Source organism: Macrobrachium nipponense, chromosome 10 (genome assembly GCF_015104395.2).
Source record: "Macrobrachium nipponense isolate FS-2020 chromosome 10, ASM1510439v2, whole genome shotgun sequence".
In the NCBI taxonomy this organism is placed as follows: domain Eukaryota; kingdom Metazoa; phylum Arthropoda; class Malacostraca; order Decapoda; family Palaemonidae; genus Macrobrachium; species Macrobrachium nipponense.
Window position 1 is genome coordinate 72,888,226 of NC_087204.1, and position 27,885 is coordinate 72,916,110.

General features: G+C 39.3%; 2 protein-coding genes across 6 annotated transcripts in view; one reads left to right on the forward strand and one right to left on the reverse strand.

The window, feature by feature from the left end:
• The window catches only part of LOC135223692 (uncharacterized), a 299,245-nt gene continuing 271,360 nt past the window's right edge, over window positions 1-27,885 (forward strand). For 2 of the 5 annotated variants that reach the window (XM_064262401.1, XM_064262402.1), the window contains exon 1: window positions 1-174. The gene's annotated coding sequence lies outside the window, so the exon portion shown is untranslated. Of the gene's footprint in view, window positions 175-2,481; window positions 2,621-27,885 lie in introns of those variants that run through there. The other 3 variants (XM_064262397.1, XM_064262398.1, XM_064262399.1) reach the window with 2 other exon arrangements.
• Window positions 24,141-26,837, reverse strand: LOC135224004 (uncharacterized). The gene is made up of 3 exons (XM_064262928.1): window positions 26,503-26,837; window positions 25,259-25,874; window positions 24,141-24,536 (listed from the first exon to the last, which is right to left on the reverse strand). The coding sequence occupies exons 1-3, from the start codon at window positions 26,835-26,837 to the stop codon at window positions 24,141-24,143; spliced, it is 1,347 nt and encodes a 448-aa protein (XP_064118998.1).

A 27,885-nucleotide genomic window follows, 5' to 3' on the forward strand; every position in this document is an offset into this window, starting at 1 on the left:
GCATCCTCTGCTGGCGGGCGTGTGCGGTGCGGTGCGCTGTGCCGTAGCGGCCGTTAAAGAGGTTCGAATTCGTCTGGCTTTGTGTCATCTCGGTGACCGTAGCGTTCGTTCCAGCTATCTCCTGTGGCGGTGTACCGCGATGGATTTCAGACTACGTCCCTCCTTCAGTGTCTTGTAAGTGGAGAGTTCTTTTTCGTAAACTGGTGAAGCATCTCTGTCTTATTCCGTTAAGGGTGATGCGAGCCCAGACAGCGTTGCCAGGCTCAGAGGATGGCTTGAGCTGCTTGTGTCTACCTGCTAGTTCAAGTGGGTTTATGTCATCGGGACGAAAAACAGTTTCCTCGGGCATTGTTTCATCGTATATTTTAGCAGTATTGATGTTAAGGGGTTTAAATAGATGGCTTTGGCTTCAGTGGAAGGGGTTGGGTTATTCGTACTGTATCTGGAGTTATAAATATCTTTTGCAGTGCACATTTCTCGACAAATCCAGTTTTTGATCTACCGTTCAGGAGTATTAGCACTAAAGAAAAAGAAAGAAAAAAAGGAAAGGGCACAGAAAGAGAATGAAGAGTTGGACAATTTCCTGTTGTGTTCCGTACTAAACGTGTGGGCGCGCGTACACACAATCACAATATATATACTTGTATGTATATATATATATATATATAGATATTAATAATATATTATATATATATATTATATCATATATATATATATATTGTGTGAGTGTGTGTTTATAATGTAAAGATGGCAGTAATAACAATGATGGCACGTAATGAAATTACAATCCCGAAATTTGGTAAAAACATTAACCGAACCCATGAGAACAGCTGACTTGGATACGAATACTTTATCCTGCTCTCTCTCTCTCTCTCTCTCTCTCTCTCTCTCTCTCTTCTCTCTCTCTCTCAGGACCCCCTCCCCCTTTGAAATGTCAAGTTCAGATCACCGAACTAGATTCCGAGTCGTATCATCGAGTGACAACCGGTTTCAAAAGGTCAGAGAAAGACAATATGTAAAAACAGGTGATATTTTGATGCGTTCTCTCTACGTTTATTTCTTGGTCAAGTCATAGGCACATTCGACTTAATCTAGAAGCAAGAGCCCGTGCAGGGACAAATCTGACTGAGTAAAACAACAAGGCCGCTCGAGAAGCAAAACTCTTTGCTGCCATAAGGTGGCTGACTCATAACAGCAATAGATAAATATTGAATACTGCACGAGAGTCAACTGTATGGATGCACTCAAAATGCAGTTTGTGTATGGTTAATATCATACACATTAATACTTAAACTGTGTACATAAGTAATTGATTAAGGAATATTTAACATCATATAGCCCGTAATTGATTCCTCAAATGCACATAGTATGCATCTTAGTAATTGATTAGTAATATAAGAATTTCACTTTTGATTTCTGCCGAAGTTAGGCCTAGCCATGGTCACAGTGCGACCCTATTACTCTTTGTTTAGAAGTTATAGTTATTTTATAGGTCAGTCACTTCAAACTTCGAATCTTATAGGATTTTTCCGCCAACGTTTCGATCCGTCATTCAATCAATAATTGGCCGATTTACTTCCCTGAAGTCGCTTGACAACTGAGCGTAAACTGGTGACAAAAAAATTATGCTAGCTCAAGTTCTTGCTTGCTTGCCATCAGCGAACATACGCAGCTTCGATTGTGCACAAACATCCATCTTCAAGTTAAAGAGAACATGAGCATAGTGTTAGTAGCGGAAGGCAATCTTTCCCCATATACATATATATATATATTCCAAAAGCAATGTGAAGATAAAGGAATTTGTTAGAAAATAAAGTAAATTGCAATTTAATATTCGCAAGGTTTTTATATATATAAAAGGAAAGAAATAGAAACTGAAGAACAGGCAATCGACTTTTATCGTCAAACAGGAAGTGTTTCCTCTCCCGGTGACGATTATGTAATGGATAAGCATAAACCTGTGGACTAGTTCTCGTAGCCAGAGCGAAGCCACCAGGTTATAAACAGTGACACGTCTCCATGCTTACACTTCACACACTTATACCTTGAAATTGTTTTGCTTTACTTTGGAAAGTGCGAATATGGAGCAGACTTGAGGTTTGTGGATGTAAAATAGGCGGTGTTGAAGGGTGACGTCATTGGAACACGTGCCTGGGACCATGGGAGGTGGGTGAGGTGGCAAGATCCCTCGCCATATTATTCCCTCAGTTACGATCGATTCCTGTGCTCTCCCTCCCATTCTCTCCTCCCCTGCTACCTGCCCCCTCCGCAGGGTTGAACGTTGAATCAATATTATGAGAAAAAAAGCCTCGACCAGTATTGGCAGATTTTCCAAGGTACTTGTTGACTACAGTGACTTCCTCCTTAGTGTTTCAACTTGGCGCCACGAGATTAGTTACATCGAGACAGCCTTTTGGATTCAGTTTATTGCATCGTGTTATTTGTGGACTGTGAGCATTTGCCGTTGTTTCTCTTTTTGAAGTTTACTGTGCGTTTGAGGAAGCGCTCTTAAATGATTTAAAGTGCTAAAACCTTGCATGCTTCAAGACTGTTTTTTCTAGGTGTTTCTAGTTATGTGAATTCAAAATGTGTCATGATGTCCAAGTTCCAACAGTCAATGGTAAGGAAACATTCCAATATACTCGTATATATATATACTATATATATATATATATATATATATGATATATATATATATATATATATATATATATATATATATATATATATATATATATATATATATATATTTATAGAGAGAGAGAGAGAGGAGAGAGAGAGAGTGAGAGAGAGAGAGAGATGAAAACGGAAATTTTTTTAAATACTTACGTCCTAACCGTTACGTAGATGGAATAAACGTTATTTCCGAGAACGTTCCTCACCATTTTGGACGTTCATTTCCAAGTACCCGCCATATTTTATACTCGTTAAATGGCGGGTTTTTTTAAATTTTTTATTTCAAATTAATGCTTTTCCGTACCTGGAAAAGTTATTTTTATTTTTCATCATCGATTGATGTAACAGGGTCTCTCTCTCTCTCTCTCTCTCTCTCTCTCTCTCTCTTCTCTCTCTCTCTCTCTCTCTCTCTCTCGGGATAACTTAGATTCATCAGTTATTTGTTATTCACCTCACTCATTAGTAAAGTTATTATTATTATTATTATTATTATTATTATTATTATTATTATTATTATTATTATATTAAAATCAGTGGCCACACACATCTTTTGAATCGGAAGAGATTTTTTTTTTATTGATTATCCATATCGATTGCTAATTACAAAATTGTATAATTTTCTTTGCTCCATTTTTCATGTTTCGTTTTGGGTACTTGGCTTTTTTTGTTTTTTTAATGCCTTGCAGACTGGACTTCAGTTGCAGGGTTCTTGGTACATTTTACAGATATATTGTATACATATTTGCAAACATACTTTCACAGTAATATAAACACAGTGGTCGTTTTATTAAGGTACGCAGTCCGATCCCGGTATGCTGCCCTCAGTCGATCAGCTGTGAATTGATGCCTGCCTTAGCTGTGGTCGTGAAAAAGTATTCGTAACAGCCTCATCTCAAGAAATTTGCTGAGAATTGTGTAATTATATATATATATATATATATATATATATATATATATATATATATATATCATATACATATACATATATTCTTATATACGCTCACAACATAGATATATACTGATGTACCTCTGAACGTTTCTTTCGTTTCATATGAATTTATAAATTTTTTTTATGGTTGCTGACAAGTTAGCGGCCATTATGACATTCCAAATTAGATTATGCAAAGTTTTATTATTATTGTTATCATCATCATCATCATCAACATCGAAGATCATAGCTTGTGGAATCAAGTATCAACCCTTTTGCGCGCGTACATCGTATTCAGTGCCCAAAGCCAGTTTAAGTTGTTCCTTTTGCCTGCCGTCAGTGCTCCTCCCCACGCGGTGCGCTGTAGACTAGCATCCCGTCGGGCTTTGGCTGTAACCCCTTACGTTCAATTTACTGTACCTCCTTTCATATTCTCTTTATTCCATCTTGCTCTCCACCTGTTCCTAACAATTGTTTCACAGTGCAACTGTGAAGTTTCCCTCATGTTACACTTTCCAAACCTTTCTATTCTCAGTTTCCCTTTTAGCGATGAATGACCTCCTAGGTCCCAGCGCTTTTATTCCGTTTTGTTCTTTTGCCTCTCCGCATTGATGGAATACGTACCGTACGTGACAAATACATATTTTATAATTCTTATCCTTCAAAATCCCCAGAATGAGAGAAAGAAATTTCTAGATCGGAACCGAGTACCCCCACACCTCCCCCAGCCCCACCCTGCCCTCATTTCCCCATCTCTGTTATCGGTCTCTGTGACAGAACTCCCTTAAATCTAATACTGCAGTGGTTATAAATGAGAAGATTTATGATAGCTGATATTACACTGGCGATAAGTTATTTGGAATTGTCACAAATGTAAACTGGAGTAACACCCTGAGCAGTGTATCTGGTGATACTGTACCACACAGAGTGAAGCATTCATTAGGACAAAAAAAGAACAACCCTGTAAACCTAGGTTGGAAGCTCAGTCCTGGATTAATTGCCATGAATGTGTTATTTTATCCACGCTGACACATTTCCGGATTTTTGCAGCAAGTTTTCTGAACAGTTCGGACGCCACGTTCAGTCAGGTATGAAACGAATTTATCGAGACGTCATGAAAGTGTTCATTCTGTTATTTAGTTAGTTCATTAGCCTGTTCAGTGCAGGTCACTCCCTGCTGTCCTTTCCTCCCGAGAGCGACCTGATTTGCTGAACAGCAGGACCAGTGTAGTATGCCGTTACTGAAGTGACTTTCTGTCAAACTTCTCACCGTTGCAACGGCCGTGGAAGGGAAGTGTCTCCCCGAGGATGTTGTGTCACTGGAACCTCAAGAGTTCAAACGAAGAGGCAGTGCATAAGTACCCTCAAACAATTCCTCTTTTGTTAGTTATGTATTTAGTAATTTATTCATTTATTTTTTTTATTTTCCAATAACTGACTACTTCTTCGTATTACCTTCTTTTACTTCTATCAAATGAATGCCATATTCTTTGAAAGCTTGAATTTCAAGTCAGTGGCCCCTGTTGGTGTGTTCCATATGAATAGGGTTCATGATGTAATAATAATAATAATAATAATAATAATAATAATAATAATAATAATATTATAGAGAGCCTCACCATCGTCAAGTTTAGAGGATGTGTTACGTAAACGTTTGGATTTTTTAATGCGCTTCCTTTGTTTTCGAAGCCCGCCTCGAGTTTTAATTAGAAGGATGACTGTTCCAGAATGCTTGCGCCATCTTATTGATTAGTTCAGTAAACTGGATCCATTCAAATTTGTTTGCTCTTCCTTTCGAAGAATCGTGCTTAATTACCCCGGCCTACAGTTGCTGGTGCGAAGGCTTCAAAATAAGCTTTGAATATAGGTAGGTATAAAGATGTCGGGTAGATTATTATTATTATTATTCAATTTTTTTTTTTTTTTTTTTTTTTTTTTTTTTTTTTTTTGCTCTATCACAGTTCTTCCAATTCGACTGGGTGGTATTTATAGTGTGGGGTTCCGGGTTGCATCATGCCTCCTTAGGAGTCCATCACTCTTCTTACTATGTGCGCCGTTTCTAGGATCACACTCTTCTGCAAGAGTCCTGGAGCTACTTCAGCGTCTAGTTCTTCTAGATTCCTTTTCAGGGATCTTGGGATCGTGCCTAGTGCTCCTATGGTTATGGGTACGATTTCCACTGGCATATCCCATATCCTTCTTATTTCTATTTTCAGATCTTGATACTTATCCATTTTTTCCCTCTCTTTCTCTTCAACTCTGGTGTCCCATGGTATTGCGACATCTATGAGTGATACTTTTTTCTTGACTTTGTCAATCAACGTCACGTCTGGTCTATTTGCACGTATCACCCTATCCGTTCTGATACCATAGTCCCAGAGGATCTTTGCCTGATCGTTTTCTATCACTCCCTCAGGTTGGTGCTCGTACCACTTATTACTGCAAGGTAGCTGATGTTTCTTGCACAGGCTCCAGTGGAGGGCTTTTGCCACTGAATCATGCCTCTTTTTGTACTGATGCTGTGCAAGTGCCGGGCATTCGCTTGCTATGTGGTTTATGGTTTCATTTTTCGTATTGCACTTCCTACATATGGGAGAGATGTTATTTCCATCTATCGTTCTTTGAACATATCTGGTTCTTAGAGCCTGATCTTGTGCCGCTGTTATCATTCCTTCAGTTTCCTTCTTTAGCTCTCCCCTCTGTAGCCATTGCCATGTGTCATCGCTGGCTAGTTCTTTAGTCTGTCTCATGTATTGTCCGTGCATTGGTTTGTTGTGCCAGTCCTCTGTTCTGTCTGTCATTCTCCTGTCTGTATATTTCTGGGTCTTCGTCTACTTTTATTAGTCCTTCTTCCCATGCACTCTTTAGCCACTCGTCTTCACTGGTTTTCAGATATTGCCCCAGTGCTCTGTTCTCGATTTTGACGCAGTCCTCTATACTAGTAGTCCTTTCCCTCCTTCCTTTCGTGTTATGTATAGCCTGTCCGTATTTGCTCTTGGGTGTAGTGCTTTGTGTATTGTCATATGTTTCCTGGTTTTCTGATCTATGCTGCGGAGTTCTGCCTTCGTCCATTCCACTATTTCTGCGCTGTATCTGATAACTGGCACTGCCCATATGTTTATGGCTTTTATCATAGTTCCGGCGTTGAGTTTTGACTTGAGTATCGCCTTGAGTCTCTTCATATATTCTTTCCTGATCGTGTCCTTCATCTTTTGGTGTTTTATATCCCCCCCTTCCATTGATCGGTCCTCATCTTGGTGTTTAATCTCTTCCATTATTCCCAGGTATTTGTATCCTGTCTCATCTATGTGTTTGATGTTGCTCCCATCTAGTAGCTTTATCCCTTCAGTTCTCGTTACTTTGCCTTTTTGTATGTTGACTAGGTGCATTTTTCTATTCCAAACTCCATCCTGATGTCCCCAGATACAATCCTTACAGTCTGGATTAGGGTATCTATTTCCTTGATGCTCTTACCATACAGCTTGATGTCGTCCATGAACATCAGATGGTTGATTCTGTTGCCTCTTTTCTTGAGTTGATACCCGGCATCCATCTTCTGTAGTACTTTTGTCATGGGAATCATGGCTACTACGAAGAGTAGTGGGGACAGTGAGTCTCCCTGGAAGGTCCCTCTCCTGATATTAACCTCTGCTAGTCTTATTCCAGAGCTTGTAAGTATTTTATTCCAGTTGCGCATTGTATTTTTGAGGAAGCTGATGGTATTTTCCTCTGCCCCATATATTTTCAGGCATTCTATTAGCCATGTGTGTGGTATCATGTCGAAGGCTTTCTTATAGTCTATCCATGCCATGCTTAGGTTGGTTTTCCTTCTCCTACTGTTCTTCATTACCATTTTGTCTATCAGGAGCTGGTCTTTTGTGCCCCTACACTTCCTCCTGCAGCCTTTCTGTTGGTGGGGGATGGTGTTTGTCTCCTCTAGGTAATTGTATAGCCTTTCACTGATGATACCTGTTAGTAACTTCCACATTATTGGTAGGCAGGTGATAGGCCTGTAGTTACTGGCTATATTTCCCTTACTCTTGTCTTTTTGTACTAAGGATGTTCTTCCTGTGGTCATCCATTTGGGTGCATGGTGATTTGAGATACAATGCTGGAGTTGTTCTGCTATTCGTGGGTATAGGGCCTTGAAGTTTTTGAGCCAGTATCCATGGACTTCATCGGGATCTGGGGCTTTCCAGTTTGGCATTTTCTTTAGTTGGTGTCTGACTGTGTCTCTCGTGGTCTCTGTGAATCTTTGTTTTATTCTCCCTGTTTCTTCTTCCTTGACTTCCTGGAGCCATGTTGCATGTTTGTTGTGTGATATCGGATTGCTCCATATGTTTTCCCAGTCTCTCTTACTTGGTTCGGCTTCAGGAATTTCTTGGTGGTTGTCTTCCCTTCTTAGTTGGCTGTATAGTCTTTTCTGGTTGGTTCTGAATAGTTTGTTCTGTTGGTATCCCTTATTCCTGTTCATGTACCGTTGGATCTTATGTGCTTTGGCCTTAAGCCTCTGTTTTACATCTTCTATTGTGTTGTTTAGTCCCCCTCTCTTGTACTTTGTATTTCTCGTTGAGTTCCTCCCTTGTTTTCTTGCTTCTTAGCCTTTTTTCTGCCATCTCTTTCAGTTTACTCAAGTCAGTTCTCATCACCATGATTTTGGTATTTTCCTATGGCGGCCTTTTCCGTTTCCCAAGGCGGGTTGACTGTTGTTTTGGTTTCTGTTGGGTTGGTTGTGCTGGTGGTGTTGGTGTTCGAATCCCCATCAGTTCTGTTACTAATCTTGCTCCTGCATATGCCAAGTTATTTTTTTCTGTGATACTGGTGGTGTGTATTATGGCCATTATTTCATTGACCTCACTTGTTTTCTGCCTTAATTTCTTGATGTTGTAGGCTTTCATGGAGGGGATCTTTGTTCTCTCTGTATCTGGCTCCATCCATTGTCTAATCTTTTCTACCCATTCCGTCCTCTCTGTTACTTCGTCTGTGTTTCTTCGTGTGTCGTTGTTTGATACCTCATCATCCCTGTCGTCTTCTGTGGCATCGTCTCTCAGTTCGTCTTCATGTAATTCGTTGTCGTGTGACATTTCCCTTTCCAGTTCTTCTCTTTCTGTTGGGGAGAGCCAGTTCTTTTTCTTTATGTTCCTTACTTGGTCTGCGAGCCTCTGCTCTGTTTGGGGGTTGTTATTCCTCTCATTCCAGATGTTGACCAACCTTCTTCTATATCCTGTCTCCGTCGGGTTGCTTCTGATGTAGCATCTCCATATTTCCTTATTTTCTTCTCTTGTCCATTTCTTCCTTTGGTTTGCTTCTGTAGCTCCAATCTCAGGCTGTTGGTTACTGTCGTTGTGGTGGTCAGCTGCTGGATGACGACCTCCAAGTACTTGACCGTCTTCCCCTTCAATTGGGTTGAATACCTGGCTGCCGGACGAGGCTCCTCTGTTGCCAAAGGTTCCATTTACGTCGTTGTCGTTTATTCCTTCATTTCTTAACATCATTGCTGAGTTTTGCTATTTAACCCATAGCTGGACCCTACCCCATCAGGGATAGGTACTCATTTACAGCTGAGTAGACTGAGGAAATAATGGTAAAGATCCTTTCCCAAGGAATCAATGCCGAGGGGAGCGGTCACCCATCCAACGACTGACCAGCCCCAATGTTGCTTAACCAGTCCATTGACGACCTAACCCATTCTGCCACGTCGCCACATTATTATTATTATTATTATTATTATTATTATTATTATTATTATTATTATTATTATTATGAAAATAAACCATATTCATATGGAAGAAGCCTACCTCAAGACCAATGACTTGAAAGATAAGCTTCCAAAGAATATGATGTTCATTTGGAAGAAGTAAGAGGAGTTAAAGGGGAATACAGAAAGAAGAGATCGGCCTTAAAAAATATAATAAATTATTAAATATATGAAAATGTATTAGATGTGTTTGTCAGGTATCTGTCTCCACAAGATATGTAAAAAATTCACTGATGGATTTGATTGACATTTTTTGAGGGTAGGGCCCGAAGTTGATTGGATTAAGTTTTGAGATAAATTTGCTCATGATCCAGATTTTTAAAAAATCTTTTTTAGGTGAGCGTTATCGTATTGCTTTCTTGTCGTAAATGGTTTTTATTTGAATAATTAAAGCTGACCAGACATAACGGCCGTTGCATTGCCATCTCACGATGTTTTACACTTAATATTCTCGTATGCACAAATGTATTGTTTGATTGACAACGTTACGAAAAATCTACCTGCATGCAATTTAATCTCTAGATATTTCGCAAATGTCAGGCGACCATCACTCGAATCTTCTTTGCTTTTCAGGAACAAAGGTCAACGTAAAAGATATATTGGAATCTTTTTTTTCTTTTTTATTTTTGCCAGGCAAAGGAACTCGTAACTCAGCTAACGTAAAGTGCATGTAGTGAAAAATTCGGATTTTTCTCTTCTTATTTTACAAATAGTGCGATGTCTTTATTTTACAAAGAGGGCGATGGGATGGGCAGCCTAATACGCCTTATCCAGTAAAGGCCTGGTGGAAACAAGAAAAGGAAGGGAAATGGGATAGAGTTTTGCGAGGTATGATAAACCTGATCTTGAAGTAAGTTGTATTTCAGTCATACACATAAGGTTTATGTCTTTAGACTTTCATTTAGTTTCGCGAAACCTTCGATAGTCAGATTTATACAATTTGATGTTAATACTAGCTTCTGAAGAAACAAGGGCGTCCATGGACATATGTAGAATTGTAATATACCTTTCCGCGCCAGCTAAGCCTGACCCTCTTGATATTGAGGCACTTCTTTTACAGTACCTCTCACTCCAGATACCCAGCGTTTTCTAGATCTCCTTCTCCTCCCTATTTACTCTTCTGGATTTTAATTTTTAACCAACTTCTCGCCTTCAATTCTTTCCACATGGCTAAACAAACCATCTCAAAGTACTGTGATCAATCCTTTCACTTACACTATCATTTTGACCACTATTTATACATTTCTCAACTTTCCTATCCTGCCAGTTTAGTTTATATTGCATGCAAATCTCGACAGCTTCAAAATTTCATTCACACCAAACATCCACGCTTCACTTCCATAGAAGAGTCAGTCGGCTGATATTTCCCATCATAGATTCCCAGTTTAGAAACAAAACTGTTCCCATCATAGATTCCCAGTTTTGTTTCTAAAGAGAATAGACTCTAAGTCTCTCCCCAGTCCTTTTCGTTCACAATCCTGCTCGCCTTGATTCATATATTCTCTGATCCACATTTTAATCCTTGCATTATCCGTTGTAATTGTTCTCAAATATTCATGCGGATCAACAACATCCATTCTTCCTGAATAAGTATAAATTGACATTCATTGCTTGCTCAGTTTGAAGCCAAATCTAGTCTTCATTTCTCTGTTGAAAAGAATCGTAATGACCAACTATCATTCCTAGATGTCTTTCTAAATCCAGAGTAGCAACATTACTATCTTTGAGTGCCCCACCCCATTACCTGGGGTTGACCATCGACGCTCGATTCCATTGTGCCCTCTCGTTTTTTAGCACTTAAGCCAGCACTAGAGGGAGCTAGAAAGAGCTTCCCAACAGCAAGTGAACAATGATTTTTGATATTAGGTTACTTGCTCCTTGTTTGTACTCCCTTTATGTATGGCTGTCATTGTAGTTAATCATACTATAATGGGCGTAATGTCTGTCTGTCTGTCATTCAATCACGGCCAAACGGCTGGTCAGATGGGCATGAAACTCGGCAGGGTTATGGTGGGGACCCCTAAGATGGTTTGTAATGGGGTTTCATCCAACCTATCCCCCTCCTTTGTAGGGGGTGGGGGTGAGAAGGGATTCCCTGAAACGGAGCTGTTTCTGGCCGTGAAACGAGGCTGGTTATTCCCGTAGACTTAGTTATTTTACGATTTTTCATACATAATTTCTGTACAACTTCCCCAGAGAAAGTCGCGAATATTTCAGCTCGGACACAATAGAAGATGAAAATTATCATCAATATCTAATAACTTGAATCCATCGGGACTGCCAGTGCACAAAATAACGTTGAAGAAGTACTGCCCGGTAATGTTGCTTCGGAATTTCAATCCTGCCAATGGACATTGCAACGGAACGAGGTACACCGTTATGGAGCTAAACTCCCACGTCATCAAAGCAGTGATAGAAACGGGCCCTCACACCGGCAAATGTCTGTTCATCTCCTGGATTCCTCTGATGCCTTCGGACAACCAGTTTCCGTTCCAGTTACGGCGCAGGCAGTTTCCCATTACCTGGCCTTCTCATTCACTGCAAACAAGTCGCAGCGCCAGACTTTGGATCGTGTTGGTGTGTTTCTGCCGTCACCCATGTTCACGCATGGCCAACTGTATGTGGCGATGAGCAGAGCAACTGACTCTGCCAACTTGAAATTAAGTTGTGGACAAACTGATAATATTGTGTCGGAATTTTGATCCTGCCAATGGACATTGCAACGGAACGAGGTACACCGTTATGGAGCTAAACTCCCACGTCATCAAAGCAGTGATAGAAACGGGCCCTCACACCGGCAAACGTCTGTTCATCTCCCGGATTCCTCTGATGCCTTCGGACAACCAGTTTCCGTTCCAGTTACGGCGCAGGCAGTTCCCATCAACCTGGCCTTCTCATTCACTGCAAACAAGTCGCAGGGCCAGACTTTGGATCGTGTTGGTGTGTTTCTGCTGTCACCCATGTTCACGCATGGGCAACTGTATGTGGCGATGAGCAGAGCAACTGACTCTGCCAACTTGAAATTAAGTTTTGGACAAACTGATAATATTGTGTACAAAGAGGTTCTGTAGTAGGTATGCATAAAAACCGCCCTTATTTTAATATTGCTGAACAAATAGTACATATAAATTTTTCACTTCTGCACCTGTATTTTATCACCCATCGTAGATGGGTAAGTTTGCTAGTCATTCTAATTCTGACTGACAGTGTTGCTTAACTCCACTGGGCAAGAAGGCATCTTGCCTTGCTTCATTTGTTTAGTAAATCCTTAACCTCCATAATATACAAGTTAAATTTCATAATGTTAGTCCTTGCTTGGTATTCCATTGGTCTTATGTAACTCTTGTTGGCTTACAACGTATAACTAGTTTTTGTACCTGTTGCATAACTTATTAGCTGGTTTATTCCATAAATGGTTGCCCTCCATTGTTTTAGCACTTTGACATTAACCTTGTCTAACCTTATATTATTTGTTCTCCTTTTTGGTAAGTAGCCAAGAAGATTCAGCCTTCATGAGGAGGAGGTTGACTCATAGATAATCAAGGAGTGTGGATTTCTTGTCCTCTTTGGCTTACTTTCCTTTTGTATGCTACTAAGGTCATCTTTTAGTGAATTCAAACTGTCATGTATAGCCAGAAGGTTAGTAGGTTAAGAGTCTCTTCACCAACTACATTTTGGAGGCTTCACCAGTGATTTTGCACAGACCAGCTGTGCTGTCATTTCTAGTGTGACTACTCTCTTTTATTTCCTTTAAATAAAGTATGTTAAGTTTTGGTTTGTTCTTTCCTACTTAGTTCTCCTTCCTCGCTGTCGTTAATGTATAAGGACTCACCAACAAATCTTACGTAGACCATTCTACCTTGCGGCAGAGGGCTTTATGCAGCTTAATCTCTCTTGTGTTGCAATGCTAAGATGTTTCAGTGAAAGTTACATCATTTCCTCAGTGCTGAAGTCTGTTTGGAGCTTTTCTAAACAGACTTTGTTGGTCTTATGGTGTCTCAGTGAAATGCTAAATAATTTCCTCAGCTAGTAGTTGAAGTTCTTCAAACACTTTGGTGGTCTTATACATTCTACACTGAGAACTGCATTGTGCCCTTGGCCAGACCATTTTATCAAAGTTAAACTATTCTTGATGAAATAATTTAAAAACAATTAGATTACCCGTTATATTCAACATTCCCTCATGTTTTGACTAAGCTGGAATGCAGTTTTAAAAATTTTATTTTACTAGGGCTATAGTCCAACACAATCAGTTGCCGAAGTCATTCTGGTGATGCCTTTTATTCTGGGGTCTTAGAAGACCTGCTTATTAATAAGTGCAAGGCCATAACCACAGCAAATTTCAGCTAATAAACAAATTGATTAGACCTATGTTTTCGTATGTGAAACATTAAAGCCATTAGTTTCGGATATTTTCATTAGTCCACGAAGTGTTCGAGAATATATGCAGTATATGCGGAAACTTTCTTTTAATGGAAATTATCCTGAAAAGTTGGTAATTTTCGAAATTAACATCTGATGCTGTAGTAGGCTCGAAAGGTTACCTTACAAACTTCGTGCCTGCGAAGCTAAAGTAAGCGTAGGTCGTTAAATCTAACGAAAAGATTCCAAGGAAAGCCTTTTGCGCTGTATAACGAAAGTATTTTCTACATCTTATCAACTCTTGAATGCTACGACGTGATGGTATGTCTGAATTATTACCAATGTTGTTTGGTGATATGTCAAGGTAATCTCCAGGTAAAGAAAGCACGCGATCTCGTGAAATATATACGTTTTCGTAGTCAGTTTGTTCCAGTTCGAAGAATTCCGGCCATGATCCTGCTCTTAGCTTTTATTGATTATTCGGCGTTCTCGAACATCGTACTCTTCCTAAAGTTCACAAATCTTAAATGTCATATCATTGTTAGGTAGTGAGGCTCTCCTCCAAGAAGGTTATTCACGTCATTCGTTTCTTAATTTTTATTAATGCACATGCCAGTGGAAAGGCTTAGAGAATATTCTCTCGGCTTATATTTCTCTTTCTTCCATCTGACTTTCCACCTTCTCTCAACAATTGTATCACAGTGTAACTACGAGGGTTTCCGCCTTTTATACCTTTCGAACCATCATACTGAATGACCTCATAGGTTCCAGCGCTTGGCTTTTGTCCTAAATTCTGTATTCCTATTCCTAGGGAATATTCTCAAGATCTAGCCAGTGAATATTACTATCTACCCCAGAAGAAACCAAATACATGGGAGTTGAGGAAAGAAGCATGAAGAGTATATATATATATATATATAATATATATATATATATATATATATATCTATATATATACATAAGTAGATAAAAAGCCATTAAAACACACTGGTTTAAAGCTAAGAACTATATTGTGGTGGACTGACTCCTACCTTTATCAAGTAGTGAATGACAGAAGAAGTTACATTGGCTAAATATATAGTGGGAGATATGCCCTTAGGTGATGCATGGGGTCACCGCTAAGCCAACGTTGGTTCTGTTAATTGTCTTAATCCACTTCATCGTTGCTTTAAGAAAGATATTGTCTGTATTGTTAGAGTCCCATGCTCCCCTGGAAAGTTTGATTGATCCTGTTATCTTTTTGTTTTATCAGTGAAGATTCTACCATATGACATTTGTATTGAGAGCTGCTCTTGTATAAAATTTGGGACAAGTTTCAATCCATGGTATGGATCTTGTTATTTATATGATGGAAAATTCCTGAACTATGTTGTCCATATCTAACTGAGTGCTTATGTTAAGTTAATCTTTCTGAGAACGATTTTTCTGTGAATCCATAGTATGACTTATCACAAAAAAATACCTCTATGCTTATGTTAAGTTAATCTTTCTGAGAACAATTTTCCTGTGAATCCATAGTATGACTTAAAACAAGAAAATCTCTCTCAGTAAGATTAACTCAACATAGAGCTCTGTTCGATATGGACAACATAGTTCGGGAATTTTCTATCATATAAATAACACGAACCATACCGTGGCTTAGAACTCTTCCCAAATTTTATACAAGAGCAGCTGTCAATACAAATGTCAGATGGTAGAATCTTCACTGATAAAACAAGATAATAGGATCAACCTTTCCAATGGAGCCTGGGACTCTGACCATATAGACAATATCGTCCTTAAGGCAATGATGAAGCAAATTAAGACAATTAGCAGAACCAACGTTGGCAAGCGGTGACCCCAGGCACCACCTAAGGGCATATCTCCCACTATATATTTCGCCAATGTAACTTCTTCTGCCATTCACTACTTGATAAGGGTAGGAGTCAGTCCATCGAAGTATAGTCCTTAGCTTTAAACCAGTGTTTTAATGGGCCTTACATACTTGAGATGTATCCTGTATTTACAGAAGAATTTATTTACATATGTGTATGTGTATATATATGTAAATGTGTGTGCACATGTGTGTGGCACAGTCAACATTGGGCTCTCACCATAGCTCCTGCAACATGGTCTTTCGCTGTCAGTGAATGTGTTTCATTTCTGGAAGGTAAAGTCAGTTACACTTTCCTTTTCTTATGAATTATTTGATAATTGTAACGATTTTTATTTGTCTGTGATTTGCTATCGATTACATGTATTCGGATGTTTTAATCCAAACGATTATGTATGTATATATATTAAAATATATATATATATATATATATATATACACACACCTATATACAAACAATTATTCATTCTTCTCTTTGCTTATAATATCCCTTGTAAGTGATTATGGAAAAAACTCAAGTTTGTGTAAATTTAAAAAGAAAAATTATCTTCAATGACGTACACAATCCGTTGATTTAGATTGCCACGATCAGTGTTGGAGTTGATCTTTTTCGACCTAATTATGCTCTCTCTCTCTCTTGTTATTCACTTTGGTTATTATAAAGTTCCCCTCCGAAACCTTTTTTAGAACCTGGGGGCAGGGTGGATGTGAACCCCTATGGATTTGATATCTTTTTGGAAAGTTATGTGAATTCATATTAACTTTCCAACTTATTTAATTACAAGATGTTTTAATTTCAAGATTTTTTGGAGATGAAACCCACATGGCACCCCTAGCGTCAGCTGTGGCTTTTTTTTTTTTTTTCTGATGACTTGTACAAAGTGTCACGAACAGATCAGTGCTTGAACTTATTTCTTCGGTTTGGTGATATACCTAAGCTGGCGTAAGCTATGACAGATCTATGGCTGGTCGGTGAGAAGCCCATATGAACTTAATGGTAGTAACTTTAGTTCGATATTAAGGCACGACGGAAGTTATTAAGGTTTTTGGTCTTTTAGCAAGATAATGGATAATGTTATTGCGTCCTAATGCACATGGCACATGTGCATGCTATATATATATATATTATATATATATATATATATATATATATATATATATATATATATATATGTCATATCACATTACCGTGGTTCTTATACATATATCGAGCTACAAATGTCCTTTAATATCTAATTCGCTCTACCTCGGAATTAATATATTTTCATATATGCTTAACCGAGGGGAAATTTATTAAGCGATAATAGAATTGGCGGCCGACGGACACGAACCATCGACCTCTCAATTCCAGGACTGGCAGTGAAGCCTTAGCCAACCCCCCGCCTAAGGCTTCACTGCCAGTCCTGGAATTGAGAGGTCGATGGTTCGCGCCTGTCGGCCTCCAATTCTATTATCGCTTAATAAATTCCCCCTCGGTTAAGCATATATGAAAATATATTAATTCCAAGGTAGAGCGAATTAGATATTAAAGGACATTTGTAGCTCGATATATATATATATATAATTTCTCATATTCTTTGCTCCTTTTTGGATACGGTTGTCACCGTATCCAAAGAAGAACAAAGAATCCGAAAAGTTAGGCTATTACAATTTCATGTGTATCTGGTAAAAATGATCAGTAGTTTCTACATATACATACATACATACAAACATGCACACACACATAGTAGATATGTTATATATGTGTGTGTATATACACACAGCGGGAAGGGTTTAAATGCAGACTTCTGTTTCACATTGGCGTAGTTTATTTAATGCGACGTTTCAGGGACCAGCCCCATTTTCAAGCTGAAAATTGCAATAATAAAATCAAATTACAATAATTGTTCATCTAAAAAGAACACAATTACAATGTATAGAGCAAATTAAAAGAACATCAACGACACGCAACTACCATTTCCAATAGAAGAGGGAAGACGAATGACTCAAAATAAAAAAAAGCGAAGGCATCTCTGTTGTTGACGCCAGGTACAGAGAGGGCTGGAGTAGTTTGGTAGTTCAGTGTGGGAACAATCGTTTTAATAAAGAGCGATTCGGAGACCGCTAGCTGCTGCGGAGAAGACGTTTTTGGAAGGATCTTAAAGTTTTTATATTCAATATTGCTCTTGCATTTCTTTGTTGGTCACGGATGCTAGAAAATTCAGATGATAATTTGACTCCAGTACGAAAACTCACTCCGCCAGTGGCAATCTATACGGACCTTAAGAAGTCGTCTTGAGGCTTTGATTTCCCTCCTTTTTGAATTCTTCCTTATTCTCAAAATTCCCTTACGTTACTCCCCTCCCCCCCCCCCTCCCCCAACAAAAAAAATCCCATCATTATTCCTCTAACCTTGGAAGTTTGGTGGAGAAAAGAAATTAGTCAAAAGGACGCCCGTAGAAATATATATATATATATATATATATATATATAGATATATATATGATATATATATATATTTGTATATTTATATATTTACATGTGTATTTTATATATAATGTATGTATGTAACAGTGAGGCCCTAGAGACAGCGGAGCGAGTATGAATTGTGTCAACAAATGTTATATAGAATAAAGTTTCATAACATAACCTCCAAATGATTGCAACCTTAATGTCATTTTAGCTGAGAGGTATTAATATCGGACTCAGGATCAGTTTGGCAAAAATCTCTTAATGAGTTGAGTTTCCAGTATCCAATTATCATTAGAGGGGGGTGTTGATTTGTTGAAGTTTTTTATGGGATTATTTTCCAAGCTCTCTCTCTCTCTCTCTCTCTCTCTCTCTCTCTCTCTCTCTCTCTCTCTCTCATTTTTAGTAGACGGTATTTTTAATTCTTGTCATACGCAAAGTTCGGTCGTTTCTTGAACGCTCTCATATTTGTTTATTATTTTTTTTATCGCTTCCTGTGGCTTCTTTTATCAGTCACTTGTCTGTATTTATGTTTTTCCTATCCTCTTTCAATTATTTCAAGTTTTGAATTTTGTTCATTAATTTTTACTTTAGTTATATCGTGAAAACGGGATGTATTTAAGCAATCGATCGTACCTAGAAACAAAATTTTTCAGTTGATAGTTATTAAACATTTCTTTACAGCCAACTGATCTTGAATTTAGGATGTTAAAGATCCGGATCAAAATCCGGATACGGATCATGTCAAAATCTGATTTCCTTTTCATCTCATGGTCCACTAAAAAGTTTCAGGAGCTGAAACTTTTTTTATTGAAATATGTCCAATCATTTTTGAGATATCTTGTAAGTAAAGAGACAGACAGGCAAGTAAACAGACACCAGTGAATTCTTAACCTTCGCCTCTTTTCGTTTGTAGCGATAATGAATTGAACAATAAAAATTGTTCTCACAAAAGTAATGGACAGCCGTTGCTTAAAATGGAAAAGATCAAAAAGAGGACAGTGGAATTTAAACTAAGTCAGGGTTGGTTTGAAAAAAGATGGCAAAAAAGAGCCAGTTGCCCAGGAGTAAGGGGAAGGAAGGGTTGTCAAGAAATGAAAGGGTAATTTTTACGCGTCGAAGGACCACGTTCATTTCCTTGTGAATAATAGGTTATTGTTTTCGTATAATTTGGACTCCGAAATCTATTTTGGCTGTTGGTTCTTAATTTATTGATTTTGTCCAGCCTCTCTTGAATGGAGGTTTCATATTGACCTATATCAGTTTATCTGCTCAAAAGTATGTCAAAACATATTGATGGAGTTCAAGTAAATGTTATGGAGTAGACTGAGCTAATGAAGAGGTGATTAGATTTAAGACGAAGCCAAAGGTGAATGAAGATTCAGCATTTTTGGTATTTTTGATTGGTTGTGGTAGCGGTTATTGGGTATAGTTCAGGCTTTTCCCCTTGCTTTATAGTAGCTAACCACAGGTGGCCTTTCTTGCAATAATATTTTTTTCTGCTGCACTACTTCAGGTAAACCCACCATTGATTGTTTGTTTATCAAACATTTCGAAAAGTTTTATCGTTTGGTTGACTGACCGTTATGTTTCTTGCTTGGGAGAGAGAGAGAGAGAGAGAGATATTCTTGACTCGTTCTATTTCTGATAGAGAGAAAGAGTCTTGACTTCCGTCCTATTTCTGCGGTAGTGAGAGAGAGAGAGAGAGTCTTGACTTCCGTCTTTCGACGGTTATGAGTTGAGAGAGCCGAGGAGTCCTTGATTCTGCCTATTTCTGCTGTAGTGAGCGAGAGAGAGAGAGAGAGTCTTGATTACTGTTCGGTTTCTCTGCCGTAGAGACTGCATTGACTACCTTTCTATTTCTCCCAGAGAGAGAGAGAGAGAGAGAGAGAGAGAAATGTGAGTTTGTCTTGACTATCGTTTTATTTCTGCCGTAGAGAGAGAGAGAGAGAGTTACAAAGATTAGGATGTCTCAAAGACTTATTAGTCCATCTAACGAGACATCATGTGCTCACTTATCTGTAGGAGCAGGTTTTACTGTGCATTCACAGTGTCCTAATGATTTTGTTTAGCTTTCTTTTAAACTCTTCCACACTGTTGCTGTTTACAACTTCTGGTGGCAGTTATTCCAAGTGTTACATATCTTGTATGTAAAGAAGTTCCCACTGTGGGATGTATTGTATCTGTTCAGTTTTAATTTCCATCCATTACTTCTTGTGTGGCTTTCCTTTAACGTAAATTTGTTACTGTCTACTTTTGTTATGCCTTCCAGTATTTTGAAGGTTTCTATTAGTTGTCCTCGCAATCGTCGTTTATAAGCCATACATGTTCAGGCTCTAGTCGTCTTTGGTAACCCATTTCCCTGATGGATGGAATTAACTTTGTGGCTCTTGCTAATCTATTTATGTCCTTTCTTAGTGTTGGTGACCAAACCTGTACTGCAAATTCAAGATGAGATCAAACTATTGATGTGTAGAGCTGCAGCACTGTTTCCTTGTTTCTGTATTTGAACTGCCTCTTTATGTATCCCACTAGTTTCTGTGCTTTCTTTTCAGGTTTTATGCACTGTTTTGTGGTTTTTAAGTCCTTGGTAATAATGATTGCAAGTCCTCTTCTTGTTGTACACTATTAATGTCATTCCCAAGGAGCATGAAGTTGGGATGAGGGTTGTTTGTTCCTATTTGTAACACTCCACTTATTCAAGTTAAAAGGCATTTGCCATCTTTTTGACCACTCTCCTATTTTCTGTAGATCATTTCTTAAGCTTTCTACTGTATCTGGGTCTGCTGCATTTACACCTAGTTTGGTGTCATCTGCAAATTTTGCTATCCTGTTAGTTAAGCCTACATCAATGTCATGAATGTAAATAAAAAACAAGAGAGGGCCAAGGATGAACCCTGACCTCGCTTGTCACATCTGCCATTCTGATCTTCGCCATTTATTTCTACTTTCTGTTTCTATAAGTTAGCCAGTCTTCGATCCAGTCTGCTATTTCTTCTACAATTCCTAAAACTCTAACTATTGTCATTAGTTTCATGTGTGGAACTTTGTCAAAGACTTTTTGGAAATCTAAGTAGAGTATAACTATTGCTCTACTACTTTCGTAAATACCAAGCATGTTATGAAAAAACTCCAAGATGTTTGATAGGCAGGATCTGTTTTGTCTGAAACCGTGTTGGCAGTTTAACAAGAAGTTGTTTCTATCAATGTGGTCCGCAATTTGGTCTGCAATTCCTGATTCAAAAATCTTTCAAATGACCGATGTTAGACAGATTAGTCTATAATTTACCGAATCTTCTCTTGGACCTTTTTTGTAAACTTGGGCACATTACCTAGTTGGTGTTGAAGATTAGGCTGGCCTTAAGCCAGCACGGGCTCTTGCTTAAAGAGCAGCCCGTAAAAACCGAGTCTCCATCCTTTTGGAGCCTTTCGTTGCTCTGCACTGTTACAGTAGAGTTTATATAGGTGAGGAAGTATCTCCTCTTTTAGCTTTTTAATTTCTCTTGGATGAATCCCATCTGGGCCAAGAGATTTGAACTTGTTGAGTTTGTCTATTTTGTTTTTAATGTCCTCTTCTGTAAATATTATTTTGCCCGACGGTTCTGTCCCTTTATATTTAATAGCAAGTTCAGGTATTGAGGTAGTGTCTTCAGTTGTGAAAACACAAGTAAAAAACTTATTCAGTAACTCTTCTTTTTCCAAGTCTGAGTTCACAAGGTTTCCTCTATTGCCCCTTAGTTGACTTATGCGATTTGTTTTATTGATTTCCTACAATTAATATGCAGAGAGAGAGAGAGAGAGAGAGAGAGAGAGAGAGAGAGAGAGAGAGAGAGAGTGAGTGAGTGTGTGTGTGTGTTACAAGTTACAAGGATCAGGATGTCTCAAAGGCTTGTTAGTCCTTCCGAGGAGACATCGTGTGCTCACTTATCTCTAGGAGCAGGTTTTACTGTGCATTCACAGTGTCCTAATGATTCTGTCTAGCTTTCTTTTAAACTTCCACACTGTTGCTGTTTACAACTTTTGGTGGCAGTTTATTCCAAGTGTCACATATCTTGTATGTAAAGATGTTCCCACAGTGGGATGTGTTGTATCTATTCAGTTTTAGTTTCCATCCATTATTCTTGTCTGGTTTTCGTTTAACGTAAATAGGTTACTGTCAACTTTTGTTATGCTTTTCAGTATTTTAAGTGTTTCTATTAGTTGTCCTCGCAATCGTCGTGTTTCTAAGCCATACATGTTCAATCTCTCTAGTCCTCTTCCGTAACCTATTTGCCTGATGGATGGAATTAACTTTGTGGCTCTTGCTTGTACCCCTTGTAATCTATTTATATCTTCTCTTAGTGTTGCTGACCAAAACTGTACTGCATATTCAAGATGAGGTCTAACTATTGATGTGTAGAGCTTCAGCACCGTTTTCTTGTTTCTGTATTTGAACTGCCACAGAGAGAGAGAGAGAGAGAGAGAGAGAGAGAGAGAGAGAGAGAGAGAGAGAGAGAGAGAGAGCAACGATTCCGGGAGTGGGGGAAGGGACACTCCATCTACTACACATATGAAAAATCTTTTTCCGTGACTCAGCAAGGGATTATTCACTTGCCTTGACCGATTTGTCACAATCGGATTCTCTCTCTCTCTTCTCTCTCTCTCTCTCTCTCTCTCTCTCTCTGGTGCATTTTTAGTCCCTTTTTCTCGTGTGTACGTTCAAATAACTCTTTCTTCACATCCTTTCTCTATCAGGTAACTTTTCTCTTATTATTTATCCTTATTTCTCCCTTCTTTCCTTTCCATAACTCCTACTCCCCTCTTTATTCTGTCCTCTCTCCCTCACTTTCTCTTATTTATCCTTGCTTCGTCCTTCTTTCCAGCAACTCCTTCTCATTCCATTCTTTCTACCTCATTCTATTTCTCTTTTTAATTATCCTTGCTCCTTCCCTCCCTCTTTTCAGTAACTCCTCCTCCTCTTAATCCTTCTATCCTTTCTCCCTCACTCTATCTCTCGTATTATTTAACCTTCCTTCCTTCTTCCTACCTTTCTTCCTTTCTTCCTTCCACTACTCCTCCACATCATCATTCCATGATTTCTCCCTCAATATCTCATACCCTCCTCTTTTCCCGTTTTCTCTTCCCTATTTCATCCTTTTTTCAGTCCTTCCCAACCCCTCCCCCCCCCACCCACTGTTCCTCCTTGTTTATTAATATCTCCTCCTCCTCCTGCTCCTTTATTATTCCTCCCTCTTCCCTGGCAGCTCAGAAGGCTTTACCCGTTGCCTCTCCTCTGCAGGGAATGGCACAGGAGTATTATCGATCTGCGAAAGCCTCTTTGGATGTTTGCAGCGTTTTACCTGTTTGCCTTTGCTCGGGTGAGAAGCTTTGTTTACAGGAAACAAAGGCTAGAAAACACACACGCACATATACTCACATACAGCTGATAACTTCCGGCATCGGAGAACAAGCAAAGGAATGAACGAACAAACCTTCTGGATCCGTTTCCCGGTAAAAAAAGGAAAGAAAGGAAAAAAAGCAAGCAGTGTATGTGGAAACGAATTCCTTCCAAATCTGGTCAACTGTTTCTTGACAGACTTCAGTCGTCCTCTACAAAATTGCATTGACATCCATGAGGAGCTTTTCTGAAGCATGTCGTGGATAGAGTAAAGAAGTAATAAAGTAATATGCACTGTTACTGAGAGGTGGTGGGTATCAGGGATGAATGGAAAAAAACTAAGTTTGATTTTTGGACCTTTCAACATCCTGTTTTTGATAGTGTAGTATCACCTTAACGAACGTGAATGACGTTTTCATACGTTGTAGAATATTGATAATATATATGATGCAAAGTTTGAAAGCGAGTTGCTAAAAGTCCCAGAGAATGTTGTCATGCGGCACTACCTTCATATACTGAAGGCTGCCATGAGATGCTGAAGAATGTCAATGTGCTCATGTGACACTGCCATGAGATGCTGAAGAATTTGTGTGCGCATGTGACACTGCCATGAGATGCTGAAGAATGTTAGTGTGCTCATGTGACACTGCCATGAGATGCTGAAGAATTTGTGTGCTCATGTGACACTGCCATGAGATGCTGAAGAATGTTAGTGTGCTCATGTGACACTGCCATGAGATGCTGAAGAATTTGTGTGCTCATGTGACTGCCATAAAATGCTTAAGAATGTCAATGTGCTCCTGTGACACTGCCTTGAGATGCTGAAGAATAGTAGTGTGCTCATTGTGACACTGCCATGAGATGCTGAAGAATTTGTGTGCTCATGTGACACTGCCATGAGATGCTGAAGAATGTTAGTGTGCTCATGTGACACTGCCTTGAGATGCTGAAGAATGGTAGTGTACTCATGTGACACTGCTTTGAGATGCTGAAGAATGTTAGTGTGCTCATGTGACACTGCTTTGAGATGCTGAAGAATGGTAGTGTACTCATGTGACACTGCTTTGAGATGCTGAAGAATGTTAGTGTGCTCATGTGACACTGCCTTGAGATGCTGAAGAATGGTAGTGTACTCATGTGACACCTGGCTTTGAGAGCTGAAGAATGTTTAGTGTGCCTCCATGTGACACTGCCTTGAGATGCTGAAGAATGTTAGTGTGCTCATGTGACACTGCTTTGAGATGCTGAAGAATGGTAGTGTACTCATGTGACACTGCCTTGAGATGCTGAAGAATGGTAGTGTGCTCATGTGACACTGCCTTGAGATGCTGAAGAATGGTAGTGTACTCATGTGACACTGCTTTGAGATGCTGAAGAATGTTAGTGTGCTCATGTGGACACGCTTTTGAGATGCTTTGAAAGAAAGGTGTGTACTTTCATGTGACACTGCCCTTGGGATGCGAAAGAATGTTAATGGTGCATGTGAAGCGCCGCTTGAACATGCTTTTGAAGATGTAAGTGTTACTCATGTGACACTGCTTTGAGATGCTGAAGAATGTTAGTGTGCTCATGTGACACTGCTTTGAGATGCTGAAGAATGGTAGTGTACTTTCATGTGAACACCTCGCTTTGAGTGCTGAAGAATGTTAGTGTGCCCATGTGGAAACATGCTTTGAGATGCGAAGAATGGTAGTGTACTCATGTGGACTGCCTTTGAGATGCTGAATGGAATTGTTAAGGTGTGCTCATGTGACACTGCCTTGATGCTGAAGAATGTTTAGTGGTGCTCATGTGACAACCGCTTTTTTGGAGGATGCTGAAGAATGGGTAGTGTACCTCATGAACACTGCGTTTGAGATGCTGAAGAATGGTAAGTGTGCTCATGTGACCACTGCTTGAGATCTTGAGAAGAATGGTAGTGTACTCATGTGACACTGCTTTGAGATGCTGAAGAATGTTAGTGTGCTCATGTGACACTGCTTTGAGATGCTGAAGAATGGTAGTGTACTCATGTGACACTGCCTTGGGATGCTGAAGAATGTTAATGTGCTCATGTGACACTGCTTTGAGATGCTGAAGAATGGTAGTGTGCTCATGTGACACTGCTTTGAGATGCTGAAGAATGGTAGTGTGCTCATGTGACACTGCCTTGAGATGCTGAAGAATGTTAGTGTACTCATGTGACACTGCTTTGAGATGCTGAAGAATGGTAGTGTACTCATGTGACACTGCTTTGAGATGCTGAAGAATGTTAGTGTGCTCATGTGACACTGCCTTGAGATGCTGAAGAATGGTAGTGTACTCATGTGACACTGCTTTGAGATGCTGAAGAATGTTAGTGTGCTCATGTGACACTGCTTTGAGATGCTGAAGAATGGTAGTGTACTCATGTGACACTGCCTTGAGATGCTGAAGAATGGTAGTGTGCTCATGTGACACTGCCCTTGAATGCCTAAAGAATGGTAAGTTGTATCTCCATGTGAAACTTGCTTTGAAGAATGCTGAAGAATGTTAGTGTGCTCATGTGACACTGGCTTTGAGATGGCCTGAAGAAAAATTGGTAGTGGTACTCAGTGTGACAACTGCCTTGGGAAATGCTTGAAGAATGTTATGTGCTCATGTGACAGCTGCTTTGAGATTGCTGAAGAATGGGGTAGTGGTTGCTCATGTGAAAACTGCTTTGAAGAATGGCTGAAGAATGGTAGTGTGCCTCAATGTGAACCACTGGCCTTGAAGATGGCTGAGATATGGTAGTTTGTACTCATGTGACACTGCCATTGAGAATGCTGAATAATTTGTGTTGCTCATGTTGACAGCTGCTTTGAGATGCTGAAGAATGTTAGTGTGCTCATGTGACACTGCTTGAGATGCTGAAGAATGGTAGTGTACTCATGTGACACTGCCTTGAGATGCTGAAGAATGTTAGTGTGCTCATGTGACACTTTCCTTGAGGGATGCTGAAGAATGTTAAGTGGTGCTCAGTGACACTGCTTTGAGATGCGGAAGAGAATGGTAGTGTGCTCATGTGACACTGCTTTGAGATGCTGAAGAATGGTAGTGTGCTCATGTGACCCCCTCACTGCTGAGATGCTTGAAGAATGGAAGTAGTACTCATGTGACACTGCCATGAGATGCTGAATAATTGTCGTGCTCGATGTGACACTGCTATTGAGATGCTTGACGAATGAAGATTGTTAGTGCTCATGTGACACTGCCTTGAGATGCTGAAGAATGTTAGTGTACTCATGTGACACTGCTTTGAGAGGCTGAAGAATGTTAGTGTACTCATGTGACACTTCCTTGAGATGCTGAAGAATGTTAGTGTGCTCATGTGACACTGCCTTGAGATGCTGAAGAATGTTAGTGTACTCATGTGACACTGCTTTGAGATGCTGAAGAATGTTAGTGTACTCATGTGACACTGTTCCTCCGCAGATGCTCGAAGAATGTTAGCTGTAGCATCATGACACTGCCATGAGATGCTGAAGAATTTGTGTGCTTATGTGACTCTGCCATGAGATGCTGAAGAATGTTAGTGTACTCATGTGACACTGCCATGAGGCTCTGAAGGATTTCAGCATGCTGATGTGACACTGACATGAGATGCTGAAGATTGTCAAATAATGTGCTTATGAGACACTTCCATGAGATGCTAAAGTGCCAAATAATGTGCTCATATGACACTGCCATTAGTTTCTAGAGAATGTCAAATATGTGCTCTTGTGACACTGTCATGTGATGCTAAAGAATGTTACATAATATGGTCATGTGACACTGCCATTAGGTGATAAAGAATTGAAAATAACAGGCTCATGTGACACTGCCATGAGATGATAAAGAATGTCAAATAATGCGCTCTTATGACACTTCCGTGAGATACTATTGAATGTTGAGTAATGCACTCATGTGACACTCCCATGAGATGCTGTAGAATATCACATAATGCTCTCATGTGACACTACTATTGGATGCTAAAGAATGTGCTCTTGGAACACTAATTTATAATGGTAAATGATGCCAATGTGCTCATGTGATATTGTCATAAGATGGTAAGGAATGTTCAGTAAGTGCCATGTGACATTGCCATAGGATGCTTAATGATGTAAAATTGTGCTCATGTGAGAGCGGATTAACAGAAATAAGTGATATCAATTTTTCTATTGTTATGACTTTTTCAGAACGAGCAGGAAATCCGGCCTTTTAAAGAAATGAGGCTAAGGTCTTGCAACTATTTTTTTTTATCCATAGTGTTTCCTTTATATAGAAATTAGTTTTTTTTTTTCTCCTATCTGTTTTAATGTCCAATTTCTTAAGAAATTAAACGCCTTCCTGTGTAATTTTAACTTTAATGAGCTCCAGACTCTCTCTCTCTCTCTCTCTCTCTCTCTCTCTCTCTCTCTCTCCTCTCTCTCTCTATCTCTCGTCTCTCTCTCTCTCGAGGGCTTCTCTCTTCTTCCTCTCTC

Bases quoted from the DNA above. Each gene is read 5' to 3' on its own strand.
- LOC135224004 (XM_064262928.1), bottom strand. From the start codon at position 26,837: ATGAGTACACTAACATTCTTCAGCATCTCAAAGCAGTGTCACATGAGT. The intron at 25,875-26,502 runs GTGAGGGGGTCA...ACCATTCTTTAG, and splicing joins ATTCTTCAAGCATCTCAGCA to GCATTCAAGGGCAGTGTCAC. The intron at 24,537-25,258 runs GTACACTACCCA...ACCATTCTTCAG, and splicing joins TCAAACGCAGTGTTCATGAG to CATCTCAAGGCAGTGTCACA.